Source organism: Neolamprologus multifasciatus, chromosome 22 (genome assembly GCF_963576455.1).
Source record: "Neolamprologus multifasciatus chromosome 22, fNeoMul1.2, whole genome shotgun sequence".
NCBI classification, from domain to species: domain Eukaryota; kingdom Metazoa; phylum Chordata; class Actinopteri; order Cichliformes; family Cichlidae; genus Neolamprologus; species Neolamprologus multifasciatus.
This window is the reverse complement of record NC_140459.1, coordinates 31,318,824-31,339,959: the sequence shown is the minus strand read 5'-3', so window position 1 is coordinate 31,339,959 and position 21,136 is coordinate 31,318,824. Positions and strand designations below refer to the sequence as shown.

Sequence of the window (21,136 nt, the reverse complement as noted above, 5' to 3'; positions counted from 1 at the left end):
ATTACGCTCTCCGTTCCTATCACATGCTCATCTCAGCCCTCTCACGTGTTCGCTTATAGAGCTTTGAGCACTCGCTGTGGGAGTTCATGTCATTCTGAGGCACTGCCACACACACCCACCCACACAAAATCACATGCAATGAAATAAGTAACCTGGGGATGCCGGCGAGGTAAGCAATCAGTCTCCTCAGGTCGTCTGTTCGTATTCTGTCGTGGTTGCTGCGTGATGGGAACGTTAACACAGGACCACCACGTCTGTCTCTGCCACCTGAGGTGATGCACACGCAGACACACACACACAGATAAAAAGTGGAGTAAGGACAAGTGTGTATGTGGCACAGAGTTTTGCAGGTTTAGTGGTATCATTTGCACCACTGGAGCATAACACACATGATCGTAGGCAGTTAGCTAACCCAAAAATGAGCGAAAAGTTTTTGTTTTTTTTAAAAGGACAGGAGATAATTTAGACTGAAAGTGTTTTATTGTTGTCTCTCTGTGCAGTCGAGCTGTGAAAAATGAAGTGGACCTGCTTGCAATGGGCTCGTGGCCACGCCACAGGCTGTTTGTGACTGCACCGCGGCACGGCATTGCTCACGTTAGCTGATGAGCAGCGCGTGCAGCAGTTCTTCACTGTAGTCGTGGTGTGCTTACATTCACTAATTAAGAATAAACACAAAACACAGCTGGTGATGATAATGAAGTTAAGCTTTCATTTATGAGCAAAAAAGGGAAAAACTATCTTAACAGGATGAAGGTCACAGACGAGAAGTCCTGTGCAGACCCTCAGTTCATCCACTGTCTGAAACAAAACATACAGAAATAGCCCCTGACGCCCTGCTCTATGACCTCCATTACTCCTGATGAGCTATGATGTCACCATTAGGGCCAGAAAGGAGGAGAAAGCTTTACTTTGTGTTAAGTGAATCATGACACTGCGTAACTACAAAGTTTCTTCAATTATCTGCACGATGGCTGAACAGACTGATTTCAGTCCTGTGCAGGCAGGAGGAAACTGTTTCTTCAAATATGAAGATTCCTTTGATTTTCAGGAAACAGAAAGGATGAGAGTGCGATGGCCAAGTGCAAACACCATCCAGGGCAGAAACGACTGATTTACACTGCTAACACAACATCTGTGCAGAGCCGAGAAGAACTCAGTGAAGTTAAAGATGAGCCCAGCTCAACACAGAGGCAGCGATGAGCAGTCGGGCTTGTAGCTTACATTTCTACCTGCACCTTTTTCTACAGCGCGATCACCGTGACAACTGCTCTAAAGCCTCTCTGGGCTGGTTCTCAACGCTGCTTTGTTTTATTGGCTTTGTGTTCGTAATTAATCGCTAGAAGAAAGATCTTGTGTGCGCACGTGTTAGTATAATGATTTATTTTAGGGTGTGAGACTGTAGCCTAAGCTTGGTAATTATGTGACAAAGCATTTCAGGCCATGCTGCAGAGTAATGTGAAAACAATGTAATGTCTATTATATCAAATGACTTTTTCCTGGCAACGTTTAAGTAAGGCACTGCTTTAGAAACAAAGTAGCGAGTCATTTGTGACACACTGTTTTTGTGCACGGCCCAACATTGCTTGTAAATGGCTACATGGTAGCATTTAAATGTGCAGTGTTCAGGTTCTCTGTTAGTCGCCCCTTCTGAGTCACATCTTCTAAACATCAAGATGGTAACGCTGGTGGCTACATCCATCTTCTATGTACAGTCTATTCGCATAGCCATAGCTACGTGCCTGACCTCACCTGATGTCACAGAGCCCGATGTTAAAAAAACAAAACAACTACTGTCTGAATTGAAGCATGTAGAGCAGTCTGAAAGGGTTTTGTTTAGACTGAGCATTTTCTGAATATTATTAAAGCCATATCTAATATTAACACTGCACTATAACAGAATATGACACAATAAGGAGAAGCAGAGTCTGTTCCTTTAAAAGAACAGAAAAGATAAATAAATAAATCAAACATGTATATATGATTGGCTCTCTCCAAACAGCAAGCAAGCCAAATGCATACATTTTGTTATGCAGAAACTGTGCACTGTTTTTTGTACATGGTGTTTGAATTCTGCAGTGTTTGTTTGTGATCTTTTAAAGGATTTTTCAGACCTTTTATCTTCTCTGCAGTCATATTTTGTGCTGTAATAATATTTTTGCTCCTAGTTTCTGGCCACTTGCAGAAGAAGAAGGCTGCTTCGCTCACGTGGGAACTCATAAACACAGGCCCTCTCTGCTCAGCCCGCAAATTAGTGAGTTCAGTCGGGTTGCTGTGCGCCTGTAGGCTTGACCCTGCCGCTCAGAGGAGAAAATCAAACGCTCACGTGGCAACAGGCAAACATGAGAGAGGGCGAACATGGCCGATTTATTAAGGGGCCAAATTGGGGATAATAGGCTTAGCTTATTTACCCTCCTTTTCACTAGCGGCCCCTCCTCTACCTTCATTTCAAAGCCAATTATTCCACCAGTGTCCACTATGGGAAGCTGGCAGTAAGTCATCTCCATGGCAACGCTGCCCTGACTCTCCTTCTCTCAATTTCGCTGTTTGTCTGAGTCCTTTTCCTCGTCATTGTGTTTCTAACTGTGACCTTCTCTGCCAGCGCACGACGCACACACCGATTTCACTTTGTTATTCCATTTGGCTCTTTGGAGATCTGAGTGCTTGCATTTGCACGAATACGCAAAAACGTGACAGTAATACACACGCACTTGAAAAAAAATGCTTTTGTGTGTTGTGCAAATAATCCTGCTGGATGTTCGTGGCAATCGGCATCTCCAGCTCAGCCTCCTGTGAGTTTTCTCTGGCACCACTCGAGTGTGTGAGTGCGAGTGTGTGTCGGACGTGGTTGTGTTCTTTGAGGGGGGGGGGAGGCTGATGTAGCTCTCTACGCCAACTGTCCTGCTGATGACGGTCAAACAACAGATATCTGTGTGCATGTCAGCGTGTGTGCTGTGTGTCAACTGGGTGTATATGCGTGTGCTTAAAGACAGGTCAAGAGCCAAGTGTCTGCGCCTCAGTCTGACCCCTGCACAGCTTGTTACTGTGTGCGTGACTGTGCGCAAGTACAGCTTAATACCTAGCAACTGTCTGTGTGTGTGTATACAAACTAAGCAGTACAAAGTAGAGATGGACCGATCCGATATTACGTATCGGTATCGGTCCGATACTGACCCAAATTACTGGATCGGATATCGGAGAGAAATAAAAAATGTAATCCGATCCATTAAATATCAAAAAAGCACCTCACAAAACTTGCGACACGGCGTAACTCGGCTCATAACCGTAGCACGTCGGAGCAGTGTGGTCACGTGATAGAGCGGCTGTGTGTATTTGTAGCCTGCTAGCAAACATTTCATCTCCGAGGAAGTTATCTCAGAGAGAAGTAAAGCAAGTGTGTAAGTTCATCTCTGAATGTTTGTAAAGCATTCCCACGTTAAGCTTAACAACCAATATATGGAGCGACTGCCTCTTCTCTCTCTCCCTCTTTCTCCTGCTGCTACTTCAATCGTGAAACTGATCAATGATCAGCTGATCGGCTTTTCCGTTGCGAGTCCGTCTCTCGTCTTAGTTTTTGGCCCACTTTACACCAGAAAGAGGAAACCAGCGGCTGAACAACAGCAGCACTATTAAGCTTGATAAGCTGTTGTTAGAATTTATTTAATATTACTTTCTACACCAGGATCTTTTTCTACGTAGCTGACGACTGGTAACTGTGCAGGGGCGGATCTAGCAAAGTTTAGCCAGGGGGGCCGATAGGGCATGAACAGGGAAAAGGGGGCACAAAGACATACTTTTCTTTCTTATTCTCATTTAAAATATCTAGCTTTTAATTATTTAATAATTATCTGAATCTTACACCCAAAGTTTTAATCTGATGTAAAATGTATAGAAGTCCATTACTGTATATAGTAACTGTAAGTCTAATATACCCTAGTAAGCTGTAGTACTTTTTCCTTTGGGAACCATCTGTGCAGTCTGCAATTCTGTTGAAGAAAGATGTTGAATCTATTTAATTATTCCTGAAAAATAATTTATTTCTGTGAATTTTTTTCACCCTGCATCAAATTAAAGTTGATTACATTGATTAAGCATCATGAGGAAGAGGGTGGTTCCCTATTTTCTTTTGCTGGGAGTTTGCAACCCTATTAGTTAGGTTGCTTAATATTTCTGCTAAGTGCTCTTTAAAATACCAGAATAGGGAGGATGGAGTAGGTTTAACTTTATTAGATTGATCAGTGTTGCTGAACTATGAAATATTTTGGGTGCAGTGTGGTTTTTTTTTTTACATACATGTATAACAGAATAGCTTTAGTGTTGTTGTTGTTTTTTAACTTGAGTATGAACTTATACAAAAAGCAGCAAGATATTAAAAAAACAGTTTTATTGATTAAAAAGCACACTATATCGGATTCATATCGGTATCGGCAGATATCCAAATTTATGATATCGGTATCGGTATCGGACATAAAAAAGTGGTATCGTGCCATCTCTAGTACAAAGTATACATCAGGCTCTATTAGCTTTATTTGCCATGATCAGACAGCAGGGGATGGTGCATTTTTGAGACCAGACAAACACACATAACCTTACCTGACAGAAAGGCAACCTTCTCTTTGAGGATGGGAAGCACCTCCATCGCTCTCATCTCCTCATTTCTCCTGAAACCTGTGAAGAGATGAGGAAAGAAAACATGCGGTTTTAATACAAGAACGAAATTAAAAAAAAAAAAAAAAGCTTTTCCCTTTTTCCCTCTTCTTGTGCAGCTGAAGAGCCCAGATTATTTGGGACAGAGCAGATTTTCTCTAGTTGTAATCTGGTGATCTGCGGCTTTTAAAACGCGGCGTATTCAGTTCAGTCCCAATTTTGGATTGCTTGCATCAAGAGGAAAAAGTCTGTAAGATTCCCGCTCTCACGCTCACACATACACACAATGAGACAGCGGTCAGAAACAGTAATGGTGAGACTGTGAGGCCAGACGCAGAGCTGCTAAAGCTCTTAGTGTAACAGAGGTGAAACGGGGTAAAGAAACATTAAATGTCACAGGCCACTTTAGCTCCCATCAGCTAGAGTAATAATAAAATGCCGCATTTATTGAAAAAGACTCTGAGTAGCTGGTGAATTTTCACATCTACCAAACATTGAGTGGTGGAAACGCTTGGACTATGAAGATTAAGCATAAAGGAACCTTTAACTAAACTTTGCTCTGCAGTGCAGCAATTAACATTTTCACCTGACATGTAAAACTAAGAGCTTCCCAGTTAGAGAGCACAGCAGACACACATACACAGTTCGTCCCACCCCTGCGTCAGAGAGTCACTGAAAGCATATGTACTGTGTTCACAGTGAAAGCAACGTGGCGACCACAGCGGAGTATCCACAGGCGACCAGAGACAAACTTTTCTCAACTTCCAGGTGAGTGACTGATGCAACGACCAATGAGAGTGGCGAATACGGTTCGCATAAATGTTTTGAATGTTTTACTCATTTATATACAGGCTTTGCAAATAACGGCTCACATACCAGGGCAGAGCTATTACTATGATGGTTACCACGTGGTGACACGGACTTTGATCCTATTTTTGTTCTTTTATAACAACTCTAATTATTCAATTCAATAAAAATATCTTCGACATCCACGTCACTCTGTAATCACTGCAACTTTGATTGCAAGCAGATTGTGTTGGAGGTAACGAAAATGAACAAGCGGCACTCTGAAAGCGCGAGGCAGCTGGGCAGCATTTACTTTTAAGGGATTAGTGTTGGAATTTTTACATATTCGTTTTGCTTTCTTTGTCCTTTGTTAATGTACAGGTAAGATAGTCCAGCACAGAAGCTCAGACACACAGCTATACAGAGGGTGATGTTGCAACTGTTTAAAGCTGTTATAGCTAGGGATGGGTACCGGTATCGGTTCTGACATGAACGGTAGTAACCAGACCGAAAAGCAGCGCACATTTCGGTGCTTTTTTTTTCCCTGAGCTGTGATGACTTTAGATTCTAGCCAATCATTTTACGTTTCCGAGGATAGTAGGCGGATCCAGGTACGTACGTTCTTTTAGAGCAGAGCTACAGATTAAAAATGCCCAAGGCGAAGCGGTCAAAAGTCTGGCTGTACTTCACAGCAAAAGATGCAAACTCAGCAGCCTGCAACAAGTGCTTTAAGCTGATACTGTGATACTGTCAGAGGTAACACCTCAAATCCGATGAAACACCTGGCGACGCATAGCGTTTTTTTTAAAAGCTGAGAAATGCGCCGTATTTGATAGCTTGCTGCGAAACCTCACACCGAGCACATCTACTGCGGGTGTGGTGCCTGTTATCGGACCCGGAGTTAGCAACATCCCCCAAAAACCCGAAGAGGAGAGTCCTGGCCCCTAGCCCTGCCAGTGTAGCAGAAAGGATGACGGATGACGATGGCAGCAGCAGCCGTTCTTCTCTGCGTGAGTAGCTTAATGTTGTTCGTGTGTAATTTACGCTGAGTAAGCTAACCACGTTCTTACATTAATGCATGTAAGGTGAACTAGCAAACACCGTCATAGTTACATGCGGCTGTCTTCTTGTTTGATGGCAGATACTCCCTTCACCCTGGCCAAAAAGGCTAAAATGACCAAAGAAAAAGTGGAAAACAGTTAAACATGAGAGGTTTTTGGACAAAGTTTGTGTTTTTTCCATTGTTTAAGCTGCTTCCAGCCAAGAGTGATGCCATATATGCCCCATAGCTGCAGAAAAGGCTAACATTGTTATCTTTTTACAAAAAAACAGCGGAACATGAGAGGTTTTGGACAAAGTTTGTGTTCTCCATTCTTTAAGCACCGGTTTGAGCACAGTTTCAAAAGTACCGGTTAGGCACCGGTATCGGATAAAAGCTAAACGATACCCATCCCTAGTTATAGCTCAAGATTCCTGTCTAACTTAAGAATTATAAAGTAGTGTGCTGTGTTTTTATTGGACAGTCATAATGGCACCAAGCGGACCAATCATAGTCGTCACAGTCTACACTGTACTATATATATCAACAGATGACTATAACACATGAAGTCTACGGATTGCCAAATTGACTGCATTTTATTCACCTTGCAGGACTATAAAAGTCGGCACCAAAGTGCTCAGCAGTCTATCAAATATCTATAAATGTCAACCTCATTGTGGTTTTAGGGGTCGTCAGGGATGCCATATCATTACGACTGACCTTCTAGAAAAGGTGGCTGACTACATGTTGAAACAGCAGGCAAGAGACAAACACTGTTAACCATAAAGCCACAAAGCAAATGATTCTGCTACATAAGTAACAAAGCCTGCCTCCTTATTAGCCCAACACAGCTGTGTGTTTTAATACCACAAGCACTTCTGTCTCTGCGACTGCAACCCATAAATCCCGGGCAACTCCAACTGACTGTCAGCAACGAATGTAGAAAGCATCTCGACTTTCCTAATTCCCCTTCCTCTATCTGAGGAAACCATGATGATTTTCTAAATGGCACGGTTATTGAAGGCCGTCGAGCTGTCAGCCACAAAACATGAATATAAATAAAGTTACCTTGCCCGCTTCCTCTCTCAGTCTCCCAATGAGTGACATTTTCCTATAAATAGTACTTGCTTGTATTCACTGATGAATCACACAATGGTGGCTGACCCTTTGGTTTCCTCATGAAAGCATAAACTTTCTCTTCATCGCGGCTTCTCCGATACTGCCGGAAAAACTCCTCTGGTGTAGACCATAACGACTGATGTGTTCTACATACTGGTTTGTCTAGAATAGATAATGAGAATAAACTGGAGAAAAACCCCACAGTGATAATGTGGGCTGTAAACTGTCGCCATGGAAATGTCAAGCTGAACCTCATGGGTGTGACGGTGTCAAACAAGAGAGACTTTGCCGGAAGAGGGTGAACAGCTGGACGGGGATAGTCAATAAGAGCAAACCTTTTCAAGCAACTCCTGTAAACACAGAGATCCCTGAAGTGATTAAACCCACGGCCTTAAAACACACTCACACACACAAACACACTCACACACACACACACACACACACACAGGCAGAATAAGCCCCAATTTTGTCCTTCAGACAGAGCAGCGGTCTAGTTTATATGACTGATGGCCCGGACGAGTTATATTTCCCATGTGAATCTTTTTCTCTTCTTCTCTCCTTGACATTCTGTGTCCCACTGACGTTTGCCTGCTTTTTATTGTCAACCTGGGTGTTAGAGTAATGCCTGATTTATTTTACCGAGTTAAACCTTCAGTGTGTGTAATGGTGTACATCTATCCCCTTATGGGCGATTCCAGAAATATAACTCCACAGCATGACAGCAGGTAGGTGTTTGGCAGTAATATGCAGTGTAAACACAGTGTATAGATTAGCACAAAGATAATACAGTGCTGTGCAAAAATCTTGAGCCACTCTCCACTCTTACATTTTGCTAGGAAAATGGGAAATAGGCACACAGAGTTATTGTAACATGACTGATGCTCCTTTGCGTGTTATCTGTCAGGTAAGCTTCTACTGCCCTGGCAGTGTGTTTGGGATCATTATCAGGGTAAAGAATGAAGCTGCTGCCAATCAGATGCAACCAGATATTATCGCAAGGTGGATTAAAATCTGATGGTACTTTTCTGCATCCATAATTCCATCAATTTTGACAAGATCTCCAACACCACTGGCTGAAAACCACTGTTCAGCCAAGTTCTTTTCCAATTCTGTATACCTTCGCCCTGTTTCCCTTCCTTAATTAAAGCTTCTTGAATAGCTTCCTAATCCAGAATTGTATTCAACATACTCCTCCTCGCATACAAGGTCTTGAACAATCAGCCCCCATCTTATCTTAATGACCTTATAATACCGTATCACCCCATTACACTACTTCAGTCTCGGACTGCGGGCTTACTCGTTGTTCCTAGAGCATTTAAAAGAAGAAAGCTGGAGGCAGAGCCTTCAGCCTCTTCTGTGGAACCAGCTTCCAGCTTGGGTTTGGGAGACAGACACTATCTCTACTTTTAAAATCAGGCTTAAAACTTTCCTTTTTGCTAAAGTATATAGTTAGGTTTAGATCAGGTGACCTTGAATCCTCCCTTAGTTATGCTGCAATAGGTATAGGCTGCTGGGCCTATACCTATTGTATTGAGCATTTCTTTTTCAGTCACATTTCTCACTCACTCTGTGTTAACAGACCTCTGCATTGAATCTTTACTTCTTATCAATCACTGGCTCTCTTCCACAGCGTGTCTTTTATCCTGTCTAACCAGCCGCCCCTCCCATAGCCTGGTTCTGCCAGAGGTTTCTTCCTGTTAAAAGGGAGTTTTTCCTTCCCACTGTTGCCAAACTGCTTGCACATAGGGGGTCATGTGATTGTTGGGTTTTGCTCTGCATGTATTATTGAAGGGTCTACCTTACAATATAAAGAACCTTGAGGCGACCGTTGTTGTGATTTGATGCTGTATAAATAAAACTGATCTGAATTGACAGCCACCCTTCCGCTGTGATCATTTCTGATGAAGTTTCAGTGAATAAAAGATGGGTCAACTGAAGGGCCACATGGTTTTCCCAGGACCTGGATATTCCCACTTCCTTTACCCTCCATTTTTCCAGGCCCTGCAGGACACATTCCAAACCATGCCGAGATTTGCCAAGTTTTAGGAACTCTTTGGGAATCACAACGTTGGTGCAAAAATGTGATTTAATTATTTATCATAGATTCAGTTAAAAACAAAAACAAAAAAAATAGGCTGCTAATAAAAAACTGCCTAAAGATACGAACTCCAGATATCGACAGACTAAAGTGAGAAAGCAGCCTTGTTCAAACCCACTTTAAATAAAGCAAAACAAAGACTGGCTTCTTGGAAGGAAAATATAAAGAAATAATGGATTTTTTCACGTACACTACCTCCATGACAGAAAATGTAACAAGCGATTACTGCATTTAGCTCATTATTGTGCAGTAAGTGTGTAGACACACACCATTGGTATTATTTTCATAGTTCTGGCAATTTTAAGTCTTCTCTCCTTCTGAGAGTTCAGTTACATTAATCATTTTCCAAGATGTATCAGCTCCAAATCCAGCTCAGCTTCGTGACGACAGAGCTAATGTAAATAATAACACTACCTGCTGCAGTACTACAAATTAAACTCAAGAGCCCTACGCTGCGTCCTCTCAAGCACCTTCAATACGTGCTCTTCACCTGAGGTGCAATCCTGCAGTATATGTGACACGCTGTCTAACATGCAATTAAAGCTGTTAAGAGATCAGCAGAGAGAGAGAGAAAACAATGTAATTCATCTGACTCCATTTTAGTCTTATGGTGTAGTGGTAAACTGGTAAGACACACACAGGCGCACATTTACGCACAATTTGTTACCGCATATTACATAAGAAGTACTGTAAAGGGGAGGAGTACCGTCTCTGTCATCCCTTTAATATTATTATCATACAATTGCCAGGTCTCTGTTGAAAATGAGATTTTTACCTGGATAAATAAAGGACTAATACAATTAAATAATAAACAAACGCTCAGAAACACACCCCTCTCGGGCACTGAAGTGTTTTTGAAATTGCACTCCAGTCTCTGGTCTCTGCATGGCGTCGTATTTACAACTGTATGCTAATGAGATGCTAATTCATTCCTGCCACCGGAGGAGATGGATGAGAATCAGGACTTGTCTCTATTTTTACTATTCTTCTCTCTTCTCATTTGTCTCCTTCCCTCCCTCAGGGTGCCACAAAAAACAAATTAGCATGATCAACTACATTTCCCACTGCGCTCCTGTAGAGAATGAGCTTGTAGCTCTTTATAGATGAAGCATGAGAGGAGGGGAGTGCAGACAGAGAGCTCTGCTCTGGCTCTATTTCTGGGAGCTGCACATGGTCCAGATCGGCTCTCTGAGGAGACGGAGAGCGCTGGGGGAGTCAAACTGGGTTGAATCTCAGGATTATTTATTGATCGCTGCGTTTCAAATTCGACTTCATCAAACTTAAAAAGACATAAGCTTGGGTTGTCCGAGCAACACTTAAAGCCAAAAAGGGATGATTCCAAAATGTGAAAGAGGCATTCATCTGTCACGTTTGAGAAGCTGCAGCCAGTGAGACATTCACAGTTATTCTGTGGCAGACTGGAGACCATGTTTACCTTTAAGTCTCTTTATGAAAAATTAGGACACAAGGTATTAGGAATCGCGAAATGTGCTATCAATATGGGTAAAAGTTAGCTTATTTTTCTCATCTGTCACAGACGGTATGTTCCAACTAGGGCTGCCACAAACGATTATTTTGATAGTCGACTAGTCACCGATTATTTTTGCGATTAGTCGACTAATCAGATCATCATCCATTGGACGTAAAACATATAGATTATTGCACCAGCAGCATCTGCTCTTATATAACGATCATTAGCTTACAGCTTTAAGTGTTTAAGGTATGTGCTAACTAAAAATAAAGACAAGATGATAGTTTATTAAATTTTAATGAAATTTGCAGATTGTTTCGGTGAAGTTTAATAAACTCCTTGCTATCTAAAATATAACAGGACACCGGAGTATATTCTCGAGCATCTCACACTTCTGATAATCAGCTGTCTGCTTGACGTTTATTCAGCTGTGTAAAAACTATAACTTTAATTTCAGCCAAACCTATTTACTCAGGAACAAAATAAATACTACAAAAAAGCCAAACAATAACATTAAGTTATCTACGTGACTTATATATATTTAACCTGAGTAGTAAAAGACGGCGGTGGGTTTGAAAACGATTCTCACGGGCTCTAGTGAGCCTAGCCCCCGGCTAGCTATCGAGCTAGTGGCTAACAGACGTCTCCGCAAACGTCAGAGCGCTTTTGAAAATATGTGGTGTCTTGATAAACTGAGCAGATATTTGAGGTTTACACAGCTACATTCTCGCCTGAAACTATGTTAAACGTTTATTTTGTGACACAGAAAGAATAATAAGAGTAATATTAAAACTAACTAGCTGCTGCCATTGTTGGAAACTGAGCTGGGCCGCGCTATGAATTCTGGGACACAGCTTCTTCTTCTTCGGGGTTTAACGGCAGCTGGCATCCTTCTACATGCAGTGCTGCCATCTTCTGTTTCAGTCCGTCATTACACTCTTAAATCCTACTACTTATTCCTGCGTCTTTTGTGATCTTACAAAGCTTCAAACGACGCGTCGACTATTTAATCAGTCGTCAACGATTTTGATAGTCGACGTAATCGTGACTAGTCGACTAATTGTGGCAGCCCTAGCTCTAACAACAGACCGTCATAACAAACAGTGATGTTTTCTACCTTTAACTCTCTGTAATGTGAGTGAGAGTGGCTCACTCCAACATGGTCCTCTCAGGCACAAAGCTTTGGCCTACCGACCTGCTGATCACAGCTTCTGTTTACAACGAACAGCCAATCAGAAGAAAGATGTCTTAAAGCCATGGGGAAGGGAGCTAAGGCAGCTTGTTTCAGGCAGAGGAACTGAGAAGCTGCAGAGGGCCCAAGTAAAAGATAAACAGGGATTGTTTTGTTTGTTAACTCATGTAAAGAGAGTGTAGTGGAGTTAGAACTGAAAAAAGTCACTTAAAAATGTTTATACTTCTTTTAGGTGTTTTTAATGTTACATTGAGTGATTAATACATTAGCAAGAAATGAAACACCTATTCAAGGTTTATTTATTGTAAACACCGTGAGAATTTACTTGTTTTGACTTACATGACAAGGCTTGGTTGGATTTTAGAAAACTGGGATAAATGCTTTTCATTTTCTAGACAAAGAGGTGTAAAACATGTGACCTGGGAGCCAGAATTGGCCCAGTAGAGACTTCAGAAAAACTGAGCTGTGCTGTTAAAAAAAAAAAAAATCTATTTTTTTTTCTTATATAAGGATAACTCAGGAACTAAAAGTGTCTAATTGTCTTTATATTGGCAGAAGGCAGAGTCTATCCTATGATCTATATGAGCCGTACGTCCCCTTTGATTGAAGATGAGTTTGACATCACTGATCTAGACCAGCTATGAAAATGATCATACTTTCTATGAATTACAACCTTACGCGACACATACAACTGCTTTGGAACAGATCGTCTAATGCTGTGGTCATCATGTGACAATACGGCCATTAAATTACAAGAAAGCTGCTTTTGTAGCAGCTGCCTACACGCTGCTGCCTGAACATTACCTCGCAGCTTAGCTCGAGCGTGATGTTTATCGGCGCCGCTTATTTACAGCAGCGGTGCCAAGCTAAACGCTCAAGAATCGCGCTTATCGAGGTGAACTGCAGCATATGCGCACAAACGGATAAGTCGGCATGTTTTCACCACAGAGTGATTCATCTTCTGAAGCAAAGACAATCTTTGATGTTGCTTGCAGACCTGCTGTCTGATTGGCCAGCTGCCACTGAGCAGGAGGATAATCAAAGGTCAATGAAAAACCTAATGTTGACAAGAGACGAGCAGAAAACCGCTGTGTTTGGAAGAGAGTGTGTAAAAAGAGCGCACAGTGAGGCCTTGTAGTTGTTTGAATTTGCTACTGTACGGCGACTTTTGTCAGATTAAGGTTTCACGCAGACTGACCAAAACACACATACACACCCCATCCTTATTTCCAGAGTTTATCTGAGCAGTATTTTGGGTGGATTTCTTCTTTAATCATCAAAAGTAAAAGGTAAGTTTAAAGACACAGCCACTCCACCCTCCATCACCTCCCAGCACTCTGCAGTGCTCTGGGAACAGAGAAAGTGGCACAGCAGCTAAATATAGAGTGGCCAGGTCACACCCACACCCGCACAGAAGCAGACTGGAGAACAAGGGTTTCTGGGTAAATGATGAACAAAACCGACTAGGAGGAACCAGGAAAATTAGTAAGCTAATGAAACATCATTGTGTCATAACTAGGCTGAGGAAAGAGAGGGGGGGAAAAGAGAAGCGGTGTATGACAGCGAAGGAGGAATAAAGTAGACGTCAGGGAACGATGGAGGGACGACTAAGTTCAGTTTCCATTGGGTTGATTGAGGGATGACGAGGAAGAGCACAAAGGAAAGGATGGTGCTGACTGCGTGGTAGATTCTACGTCCCCCTCTCCTGTGCATCACCAGACAGGCAACACTGTACCTGTCAGCGGGACGAGGGAGGAACCAGTATAAGCATACTGCCACTTGTGATTGGCTGTCCAGCAAGCCATGCTTGAAAATTCTTCCCTAAATTGTAAAACCTCCATAAATTGCTGTGGATTTGGCTTCGGCTGCTGCTGAAGAAATGCAGCCTGCTCGCAGCATCATCTAATCATAGAGTGACTGGCCGATGTGCCGACGGGATCCCAGTCCGCTGCGGGCAGAGCTGCCGCAGCTGAAGCTAATCCTGAGATTCCTGAGGGGAGATATTCCAACCCTGCAGACAACCAAAACCACCCATTTTTGGTGATGTCTACACATCCATATGGAAAGCTGGAGCAAACATTTCCAAGGAGAAATTGGGTTACCGGTGCAGACACTTGGGCTCTGTGGACAAACAGTATCACTGAGAACCTCGTGTGGCATTAGGTGAGCTGCTAATCTGTCTGTCTTTTGGAGAGACAGGTAAATGGAGGTAATCCTCAGCGTGCAGGAGGGGCAGCAATTATAATATGCCTGCGCTGCATTTATGAACGAGGAGAAGCCGCTTAGCACAGGAAGTGAGTCGTGAGGTTGTAGGCAAAACGCTTCAGCTCCGCCCACGTACGTGATCTTCTCATAGTTCACTGCTTTGCAGCTACTGTAGCTAAACCTCTAACGTACTTAGCAGATTGCCATATGTCATCCGAGTGCTTTTCCTTCACTCGTACTTGCTTCAATCGGCTCAAATCGCCCATGTTGTTGCTCTGCAGCCGCTCAATATTAACCTATGCTAGTAGAGGCTGGGATTGTATATGTAAACGTTGACTGTATCGACTTTACGGCACCTCCTCCCAAGAGCCAACAGCACCTAAGTCGATGGTGATGGTATGCCAAGATAGATGACTGGTTGAAAGTGGGACTTGCACACCAAAAAGAGCGATCATAGCTGTGTTCACTCGACAAGAAAGAAGCAGAAAAACGAAAAGGAACGAAGTATGACGCGATGATGGACCGTTGTTATGTTCATCTCTTTACTGCAAAGAAGTTCTTTATATATCAGGATTTCTGTCTTCTCTGTTGGGCTAAAGTGAAGAATCAAAAACAGCACGAAGTACTGCATTAAACATTAGTTATTATTAATCTAATCTCACCTCGCTTTCACTGTGCATCTTTTCCTTCGTCCCCTCACCCCTCACTGGTCACAGCAGAAGCTGCCCCCTCCCTGAGCCTGCTTCTGCTGGAGGTTTCTTCCTGTTAGAAGAGGTTTTCCTTCCCACTGTCTTCACTCTTTAGCTAACAATCTAAAGCACTTTGAGGTAACTTTTGCAATTTGGTGCTTAATGGCACGTTATTGCTACATCTTTAATACATTAAACAGATGTGATATAATTCTAGGGACCTACAAAACTAAGTATTAGTATAGTAACTACATTTCAGCACTACATAAAATGTTCAGTAAGTGCAGAGAAATTCATGCAAATTGGTTTTTAGTTCACCAAGTCTAAGAATTCTTAAAACTTAAAGAGGATAGTGTATTAAATACAACCATGACTCTATAAGGACGTATGATGTCACAGGGTTTATGTTACAACCAATGATTTAACTGAGTCACGTAGGAATGCTGGATTCGAGGAAGTGCTTGCTACGAGAGTCATCAAACAGCCTACCAAGAAAATTTACGATCCATTCACAGCGCAATGAAGTACAGCCAGTGTTCATTTGAACCTTTCCAATTCAATGACAAACTGTGAAAAACAAATTACACTCCTCTTTTCTTTATGATCAATAAGCCATTAGGTACCAATGAGGAGGTCATTACCTTGCTGATGATGTCTACATTCAGGAATTCAGGGAAACTGGCGTCCAATGCCAATCACTAAATGAAGAATTATCTGAGAAGTCGAGACAGAGGAAAACTGTATCCCATAAGACAAAAAAAAGCACACCTGGGTGAATTTTTCCAAGGCAACAGAAAGTCCCAACATTTCCCGTGTCGCCTGTGCTGTATGAAGTGGGCGAGACAAAGTTATCACTGATATGACTACACCCATGGGGGTGATGCCAGGAATGTCCATCATCCTTTGCTGAAACTCCCGGATCACGGCCAGTTCGTCTTCGTTGCAGGCCACGACTGGAACTGGGCTGTGCTTGTGTTACAATATGTACATACTTGGCACACACCTCAGAGGCCTGAGATTTGTAGTGGCCTCTGAGTGGGCATTACTCAGTTTGCTAAACACCAAAACAACAACAACAAGTCTTCCCCAGAGGCACTGCAACAAATACCTCAGGGGTCGGTGTGTGTGTGCGTTTCTGAGTTCAATATGAAGACAGAATGCGACAGCTGTGTGCACACCAACAGATGGGACGGGTGGTACAGTCAGCTGAGAGGAGGAGGAAACACTCGCAGCATCTTCCTGTGAGATTAAAGAGCAGTTGTATCTCATAATGGCTATCCAGCAGCTGACTGGGAGCCATCGCTCCTAAACCAGCTGTTACGGGTCAACAGAAACCAGATTCGCGCGCAAGAGTGTGAATCAGTGCATAGCTGTGGACTTCCCACATTCACAGCATGCCATAAATTCCCTGCTGAGGGATGTGTGGGACTGGCAGGAATTCCTCTGGGATAAAGGAGTGGACAGCAGTGTCTCCATGACAAAAAAAAGATACCAGACAGAGCAATTTTATTTGATTGCATGCCCATTTTACTCATAGATACTACACGCTCAATGGATTTAATTTAATTTCTACACTTTAAATTGATTTAAGCGAAGCGTGCATTAAGCTATTTTATGTTTCCTGTGGTCTAAATGTTAATTTGAAGGCATTTCCTTTCCTATGAAGAAAAGGCTGTACTAAAAAAATCTAAATGAAATATATTTAAGACTATAATCTTCCAGACAGATTCATCTCAGATAAATCCTAAACTGCTAAGCCTTACCTCCTTAGTAAATATTAAGCTTCTCAAGCTCCCCTCCCCACCATCAATTTGCATATGAAGTTTACAGTGCCCCTAGCATTGTTCCACAGAGTGCTGCTTTTCTGTGTTAAAACACATTAAGTATATTGTTTTAAGAACAAACAGAAAGGGAGACGCAATGGGGAACAACAGCAGCTCTCCTCCCCCTTTGCAACTCTATTACAGCTAACCTGGCTGTATCGCACTTAATAACAAACATGACACACAAGTGTTCGCAGGTGTGACTGCAGTTCCAGCTCTACTGAACAGACTGTATTTGTCTTTTTGTCAGCAGTTGGTTAAACTCCTCTGTTACTTTTAATGTTCTTCTGCAATGTTTTTATAATGCAATGATGCCATTTTGCTTAGTTTTAGGCGGGCGCATCAGCAGATACACATCAAATAAGATGCCTCCGCCACACCTAGAGACTGGTTGGTGAACTTCTGGTTGCTAGGAGGAAAACTGCCACAAAGAGAGTGCTGTACCAAAAACCTCCTTGTGATTGCCTTAGTTGCAAGCCGTCTGCAAATGCTCACTAACCACTAAAGGGTGCAACCCCATTTGGAAATGGAGAAGGTCCATCTTTAAAGTAAAAGCTGATTTTTAACCTGAAATCAACCCATTTAAAACAAATTAAAAAAAAAAAAAAAAAATGTGCAGCTTCTGCTTTAAAGAATGACAAAGACAGTTTCACAACCGCTTGGTGATTGGTCAGTGAGTGTTTGCACAAAAGTCTTCCCTACAAAGTAAAAGTGACTGTGGCAATCTGCTAGCATGCTAAGCATTCCCAGTGAGGTTTCCTCTTCAAGACTGCCAGCAACCTCCAGCAATCACTCAAAACCAGTCAGTTAATGCTAATTTTTCCCTACCAACTGGTGGTTGCCATGCAGTCGCCTACAGGTCTCTGCGTCTGCGTGACCAGGGCCTAATGGACTACTCGAGCTGCTACTTTTGCACAACCTGCAAGCAGCTTAATAGCTCACCTGTGCCCTAGCTCTGCCTTTAGTGCCGTTTATGATTTGATCACAGTCATATCTGTTGTCACAGACTCCTGTTCTGTGAGATCTCAGAACAGCCACAACACCAGATCAGTGCAGATGAAAAGAACAATCTTCTTTTGTCTATATGTGGTTTGAATTCTGGACAAATGGCTCGTGTCCCATCTATCAGTCCTACTGAAGCAGCTCTGATTAGCTGTTGCACAGCTCACCTTTGACTGGCTGCTGTGCCAATATAACAATGACCTCACTGTGGCCACAATTGGCACTGACTGTACATACACACAAAGTTAGAAACCAGTTTACAAGTAAGAACGTGTTCATCTGGTCAATTAGTCACGTTTAGGTGCCATCTAAGTAAATTCTGCATCAGTCTATGAAATGCACTCTTTCAGTGTCACTACTTTCCCTTTACCACCCTTACACTGATAAGGTATCTGTGTAGCACTTTCATTGCAGTGAAAATCATTTGCCGTTGATGAAAACGAGCGGCGATCTAAAACACCGAATTGACAGCATTCAAGACTGAACAGCACAGCCTGGGTGTTTGTTTCCAGTCCGTTCAGATTCTCTGTGTCCTTCCCAATTTTCCCCTTTCTGTCCCCAAATCGGAGTTTTGGCTTGGGAGACCGAGACAGAGCGCACACCATCTTTCCCTTACCCCCGCCTCTTCCTGTTCTCCCCATCCATCCAGACCTCTAATAGCAGGGTAGGCTAACCGAGCGAGAAACAGGCCAGGGTTACCCCAGCGACCCAAACACAGCAGGGGAGAAGGGAAAAGGGAGAGTAGAGGAAGCAGGAATAAAAGAAAGACAGCGAGAGAGACGGAGAGAAAGAAAAGGCAGCTTGTTATTGGTGCCAAGAGTTCAGTCGGCCGGGTCTTTTAATGCCACCTGATCCTATTCTGACTAACCGTGACGAGACAGAGAGAAAACGACCGTTACAACAACAAGTTTTGGTTTTTTGTTTGTTTTTTTTAACCCTCCACCCCAAAAAACTCTTCTACTGCTGTAATAGTGAGAATAAAAACTCATTTTCCTTCCACACGTTGCTCCTGTCACTTACTGAGATTACACAGTAAGTGACAGAGGAGTGGCTCTTCTACAGACGACTGCTGCAGATCAGACACTCCTGCAGCATTTTTGTGCTTCAGCTCTTCCAATCTGCTCGAACACGCCATCTTGAGGCGATGCTTTCAGATTGCAGATTGCAGCTGATTGCTGAAGATTTATGCCAAATCATTTCAACAAGCACTGAGGCAGATTACACCGGGTACTTCTGGACAGACACAGACGAAAAGGGTTGAGAGAGAGAGAGAGAGATGGTGATAGAAAGCACATCTGTCAGGGTTCGAAAGCTTTAACGTCATTACATAAGTGCACTCGCCTCACCCTCCCATCCCTCGCAACCCACTTTCCAGTCACCCAGTCAGACCAGTGGATGAGGAGGCCCAACAGATGGACAGACATAATCCCCCCCCCCCTCTCTTCTAAACCACGAAGTGATAACTGTTAAGCAGCAGGATGCTTAAGAAAAGCACCGATCAGAAAGGCTAAACAGTCACACTAAACCAAGTGTTTCTCAGATATAACCGCGTTTGTGTTGCTTTCATCGCCTTTTTCCTACGGGCACTTTCTCTATAAAGACCCTGAGGCTTTGGAGCAACCTGCCAACTCACTGTCCTCCTTTGTGTGTAGAATTTGAGGGCTGTTTTTGTTTCTCTTTACAAAGCCAATACTGCTGATAGTCTTAGAGTTTCTAATTAAGAGGTTTGCACAAATGGCTCTATTCTAATTTCCTATGAAATAGTAAAATTTCTCACTGAAGAACAGAGCAGAAATAACTTTATACGTCAAATTGGTCATTAAATGTGTCGTTTCAGCAGCACATATTAACCCTCACACGAGGAACATAGCCTACTTTTTAAGTGTCAGCTGCACCATGAGGATAATAAAAAGGAAGATTTAGTACAACTGATTGGAGAAAGGACACAAGGAAAAGGTCATTTAGGGTGAGTGATTCTGAGTGAAGGGCAGTTTGTGTGAATAAATCATGGAGCAGGCAGCGTAAGTGTCCATCTCAACTCATTGCTAATAGCCTGTTATAGCTATGGGGAGAGGTGCCAGACATGGGTAGCTGTCCACATCCTGTATGTTTTGGGAATAGATGGGAGGGGCGGAGCATTGAACCGCCCTTCATCAGTGCTATTAGACGAGAACCTTACAATGTCCAACACCAGCGGACAAGAGAATGGACAGGAACAGGGGTGAAATTTAACAGAGCATCCAAAAAGTATTCACCCCATAATGACAAAGTGAATAAACTCTGCTTAAAATTCTTGCAAATTTATCAAAAATGAAAAACAACATGGTAAAAACAACAGTGCATGTATTCACAGCCTTTTCCATGACACATACAAATCGAGCTCAGCTACCTCCTGTTTCCAGTGATCATCTTTCAGATGTTTCTGCACTTGATTGGGGCCCACCTGTGGTAAATTCAGTCGACTGGCTATGATTTGGAAACACACACACCTGTCTTTATCATTGAGGATAGTAATGAGCACAGTGGCCTCCATCATCTGAAAACGGAAGAACTGTGGAGCCGCCAGAACTCTTCCCACAGCTGGCTGGCCAGTCTGGGCAATCGAAGTAAAAGGGCCTCGGTCAGGCAGGTGACCAATAACCTGATGCTTACTCTGACAGAGCTCCAGCATTACTGTGGAGTAGAGCTGGGCGATAAACGATAACATATGTATTGCGAAATAACTTTTTCTCGATAGAAAAGTTAAACTATTGCGATAGGCCTCATCTCTCTTGTCCTAACAGAAGAACAGCCAATCCAAATTAAGTAGCGCAGAGCCGAACCAATCACAGCCGCAGCACAAGTGCCAAGCCGCACATGTGTATTTGTTTGGAAAGCAGCCAGCCACCGTGCCGCCCGGGTAATGGAGGAAATGAGTGTGCCGACTAGAAAAATCAACCGAGAGCGTGACCGAAGGTTACCGAAGAGAAAACAGATGATGGTTCCAATGCCGGAGAGATTGTTGAACGGAAGAGCCACAGAAGTTCCGTAGTGTGAAGGTATTTCAGCTATTTCAAGTCTGACAAAAA

General features: G+C 42.9%; 1 protein-coding gene and 1 long non-coding RNA gene across 4 annotated transcripts in view; one reads left to right on the top strand and one right to left on the bottom strand.

Annotated features, from left to right (window-relative positions):
• LOC146493755 (triple functional domain protein) overlaps nt 1-21,136 on the bottom strand; it is an 88,435-nt gene that overhangs the window by 42,546 nt on the left and 24,753 nt on the right. For all 3 annotated transcript variants that reach the window (XM_085147652.1, XM_085147653.1, XM_085147651.1), the window contains exons 3-4: nt 4,591-4,665; nt 153-267 (exon numbers count right to left, since the gene is read on the bottom strand). In XM_085147652.1, coding sequence (XP_085003778.1) covers nt 153-267; nt 4,591-4,665 — 190 coding nt within the window. The remainder of the gene's footprint in view (nt 1-152; nt 268-4,590; nt 4,666-21,136) is intronic.
• On the top strand, nt 266-20,846 carry LOC146493756 (uncharacterized). Its single transcript, XR_014871807.1, has 2 exons — nt 266-6,642; nt 6,776-20,846. It is a non-coding gene; the product is annotated as an uncharacterized LOC146493756 (long non-coding RNA).